The 4,447-nt window shown below is 31.6% G+C and overlaps 1 protein-coding gene across 1 annotated transcript in view; it reads left to right on the top strand.

Moving 5' to 3' along the window:
* The first annotated feature begins 1,273 nt into the window (after positions 1-1,273).
* LOC115453800 (ras-related protein Rab-32) overlaps positions 1,274-4,447 on the top strand; it is a 45,039-nt gene continuing 41,865 nt past the window's right edge. The window contains exon 1 of the mRNA XM_037442664.1: positions 1,274-1,438. Coding sequence (XP_037298561.1) covers positions 1,289-1,438 — 150 coding nt within the window. The 5' untranslated portion in view covers positions 1,274-1,288. The remainder of the gene's footprint in view (positions 1,439-4,447) is intronic.

The raw sequence follows: 4,447 nt of genomic DNA, 5'->3' as shown, positions 1-4,447 counted from the left end.
TGCATTGTGTTTTATTTAATATCAAATAAGTACCTCATATATCGGTATTGGTACCTAAATGAATGAGTACCACACTTGTAGAGATCCCACGAAATCCACAAAAAAATGATGGGAATGTAAATTGTTGCTATGTATTGTTCTTGATGATAAACCCGAGTTATTTATATGGATTTATTATAATATAATGGGTCGCTCCGAATTTGCCTATGAAAGTAGATAAGATTGCGTACTTCAGAGGAGAAAGTGCTGTAAAATCTAAGTTGATTAAAATGCAATATTTTTATGTACAGTGATTATTGAAACTTCATATTATACTTACTGTGTTTCTCGCGGCTTCCCCTGCGTGAAAAGTCTTCTCTGTTATAATCTCAGAACAATGACAAGGGTTATAATAGTTCCTAAAAGACGTTATAATGGCAACACAATCTATTTAAATTGTTACATTAAGGTTATAGCTTAAGGTCCATTTTTCATACATTTTGTTTCACCTTTAATCTGGGTAACTAAACAAGTATTGGCAAGTAAAGAATTTAAATTCACGTCTAGTTAGTGATTAGTTCTCGCAGTTGAAAGAAAAACGTAAAAATAATTAATATGCATGGATATTTCGGCCTTTAAAATTTCGTCGTATTAAATTAAGGTAACACCTATATAATTTCGGCGTCTTTTATAATTTCAACGTCTTAATACTCCAAGCGCCTTATATATAGTTTAAGCGCCCTAATATTATACAGCTACTTCGAGCACTTCACACAGTTCAACGTCCTTTCCAAAAATATTTATTGTATTGTAGTGAATTATAATTGAATTAATAAGTTTGATTTTGATAACGGTTATCGGTTATAAGATGTCTATATTTTAGGTCTATAGGCAATTTTCTTCATATTTACACAAACTCAACATTATTCCAAAGGATTTAAGGTTTAAATTTGAAGATTGCAATAATATTGGTCTTACTTCAGCTGAAGAGGCTTTTCATATCTCACATAAATGGTTTCAAGCGATTGAAATCACTTTAACCTGATCTTTGTGAGGGAATTGTCGTCCTATAACAATTTAGGAGTACTTAATTGTTATATAGGTACATCGTACATACCTACCTACCTTCTTTTATTATTTTGCGTATTTTTCAGTACTACTTGTAACGTTCTACTTTTGTAAAGGTAAGTATTTTCATATTTAACGCTTTATTCACATGCAAGGTAAGTCAGCGATTAAAAATATAAACATTCGTGATACATTATCTATGTAAATAAATATGTACATGGCAGGCTAGTGTTCGCAAATCATGTGCACGGTCGCGCGCATCGCGGCAGTGTCAGCGCGGGAAACCGACAGATGCAAGCATCGTAAAGAAATTCTCGCGCCGCCAGTGAAAAAACATTCAAACTACTGTCTAAAACGGCGGGAACTACGCAGAATTCGAATTTCGAATATGGTACGTTTTTTATTTCTTTTAATGTGGAGACATTTATCGTTTTGGCTGTGTATTTTTATTATTAATATAATTATTACAGATGTAACATTGTTTATAATTTAAACTTTTAACATGTAACAACTGATAAGTGTCGTCCGCGCGACTGTTATCTTTTGTAACAAGTAGGCATTTATAGGATTAAAAATCTAGGTATCAAATAGTACGTAGTAAACTCGTTATCTATTCCTTAACAGAAATTAAGATAACAATAATTTACATAGACAAAGTCAATTTTTTTATTATTTTGTATTTTGACATATATTAAGTGTAAAACCCCAGAACTAAAAACCTCTTGAATTTGGTGTGAGGTTAGGTATACGAGTGTGACTTGTGAGCTTTGGTTTGTTGTCTGAAGTCTGTTGCTATGAAGTAGCACCTGTACTGTACCTGACCTAGGCCAATAATAAATACCTGCTCAAATAGGTATCAAATTGAACGTAAAATGCCTATGTTTGAGTGGTTCACGTCAATTTCAGATATGTTCTTATCTCTGCCACTTTAGCTTCTAGAAATTTTCCCATGAAATTTAAACTACTTCGCTTCCTATGCCAATAAACACAATAATAAAAAACTGTATTTAAGTAATGTATGAATTACTGATCGAGCAATCAACAAATTAAAACACTATATTTTTACACAAACTAGGAATAACTTTCAAAAACTAACGGTTTCCTTCCGAGGTGTAAATGTAACAAGTAGGTATACATATTTTAAGTATAAAATACCTTTCGAATCGATTATTTTAGCCCCCTGATTTGTATTAGTTTATCATAGCCAGCTGGAGATTTAAAACTGAGTAACAAATAAATATACAAAACAATGTTCAATTTAAATTAAACCCTGCCTCAAAAAAATATTTATTGGGTGAAATATAAACATAAAAACAATACTTAATAAAAAAAAAAGTTTTTTAAAATATCTTTATTTCGATATACATATATTTGAAATATTTTAGGGATTGTATTGGTTTTTAAGTCAATTTTATCACTATAAGCTGTTTAAGCTATGAGAACGGTAGTCCTTAACCAAAAAGGTATCTAAAAACGTGCTATCGTTAAAGTAAATACTCAGTAAGTAATTGAACAAGTCGGTCACCTTATGGTAAGTACCTACTCACTTGCCCAAACAACACCCAGAACTATGATTTACAAGGTACTTGATGCAACTTTGAATTGCAAACTACTTCAGACTGGATAATTGCGCATATAAACTAACATCAACCAAGTACTAAATATAAATGTAAGATTGCGAATCTTACAAGTTCCGGTTAGGTTACACATCCCGCCTAAAGGTTATCGCGGTAAATGAACTTGAAAACTGCTACATATTATGTGCTTTTCATTGTGTAAATTTCTTGAGATCTTTACTACCATAATCGTCTTTATTAACTACAACGTTCTTATAAAATATAATAATATCAGCCCTGTATTATATACTGTCCCACTGTTGGGCGCGGGCCTCCTCTACTACTGAGAAGGGGTAGGCCTTAGTCCTCCACGCTGGCCTAGTGCGGGTTGGTAGACTTCACACACCCTCGAACATTCCTAATAGAGAATTTCTCAGGTATGCAGGATTCCTCACGATGTTTTCCTTCACCGTTAAAGCAAGCGATAATTCACAAAGAATACATACATCATTTCTCAGAAAATTCAGATCCCTTGGGATTTGAACCTGCGGACATTCGTCTCGGCAATCCGTTCCACATCCAACTAGGCTATCGCCGCTCTTCTCTTATAAAATGTATCCTTATAAACAATGAATATAATTCCACCACAATTGGGCGATATAAAAAAAATCTAGCCAAAAGGAGAACAAAAAGAAAGTATATATGTACTTGATTAGATATGTAATGAAAACAATATTTGTTCATATATATTATAATTCTCTTTGCATTTGTTGTTTAAGTACTTACTTATGTTTTTAAGTAAATAGATATGTAATGCCAGTATTTATTAATTCACTAAAATGTCGACCACCAAATAGATCAGTTGTACAAAAAATAAATTAAAAACCAAAAAATAATTTCACATTACCTTTGTCACCTACTCTAAAACTGGTGACTAGTACTTAAATCTTAATGTGAAATTATTTTTAACTAGGATATAATTATAGGTAATGTATTTTTTTTTGTTTTTAGTGGTTTTGGGGGTATTTTATTTTTTTACATTTTTGTGTTAGCAACAAGAAATAAACTCCTCGCTTCGCCTCGGTGGCGTAGTAGTATTGCGTGCGCGGTACAACTGTCACGATGAAGTATTACACCTTATTCTACTTCTAAAAAGGGAAAAAATCGTAATACTATGTATTTCTGTATAAAATAAGAAATGGACCCAACAAATCCCAACGCAAAAACATCATCAAAAAGTGACGGAAAAGAGAAATTCGCAATTTTGTTTACTTAATACTTGAACGATATACTTCTTTTAGTTATCTCTGTTTAAAAACTAAACTTCTGAACCGCTTAAAAATAATATTTCTATTAGATCAATCCAGAAGTATAAACTTTCAAATAAAAAAGAATTTTAGAAATTGGTTTATAAATTACTGAGTTCTGAGGTAACAAACATAAAAAAAATAAACGGATTGAGAACCTCATCCTTTTTTTAAATCGTTTAACAAAAGCCACAGACAATATTTTGACTTCTCAATCTTGTAAGGATCTATGTAACAACTAGTTTTCAACATTGTTAATATTAGTTATAGATAACAATTATCAATTTGTATCAATATCTCATAGAAATATGGAAAATTACAATCAATTACATATGTTGCGCGGGATTAGTTACCTTAATGATAACATATCGAATAAATCATGAGAAAATTCGAATCCGTTAATATGGATTCCTTAACAAAAGAAACAATAGTTTAGCAGGATTAAAAGTGGAATGAACTGCGATGCCGAATGACTACTACGATCTTAAAAAACGCTTTGATTTCCCCAAGTTCCGTAGTTATTTTTAAATAGATATC

The sequence above is a fragment of the Manduca sexta genome, chromosome 25 (assembly GCF_014839805.1).
Source record: "Manduca sexta isolate Smith_Timp_Sample1 chromosome 25, JHU_Msex_v1.0, whole genome shotgun sequence".
NCBI lineage: Eukaryota > Metazoa > Arthropoda > Insecta > Lepidoptera > Sphingidae > Manduca > Manduca sexta.
This window is presented reverse-complemented; position numbering and strand designations above follow the sequence as displayed.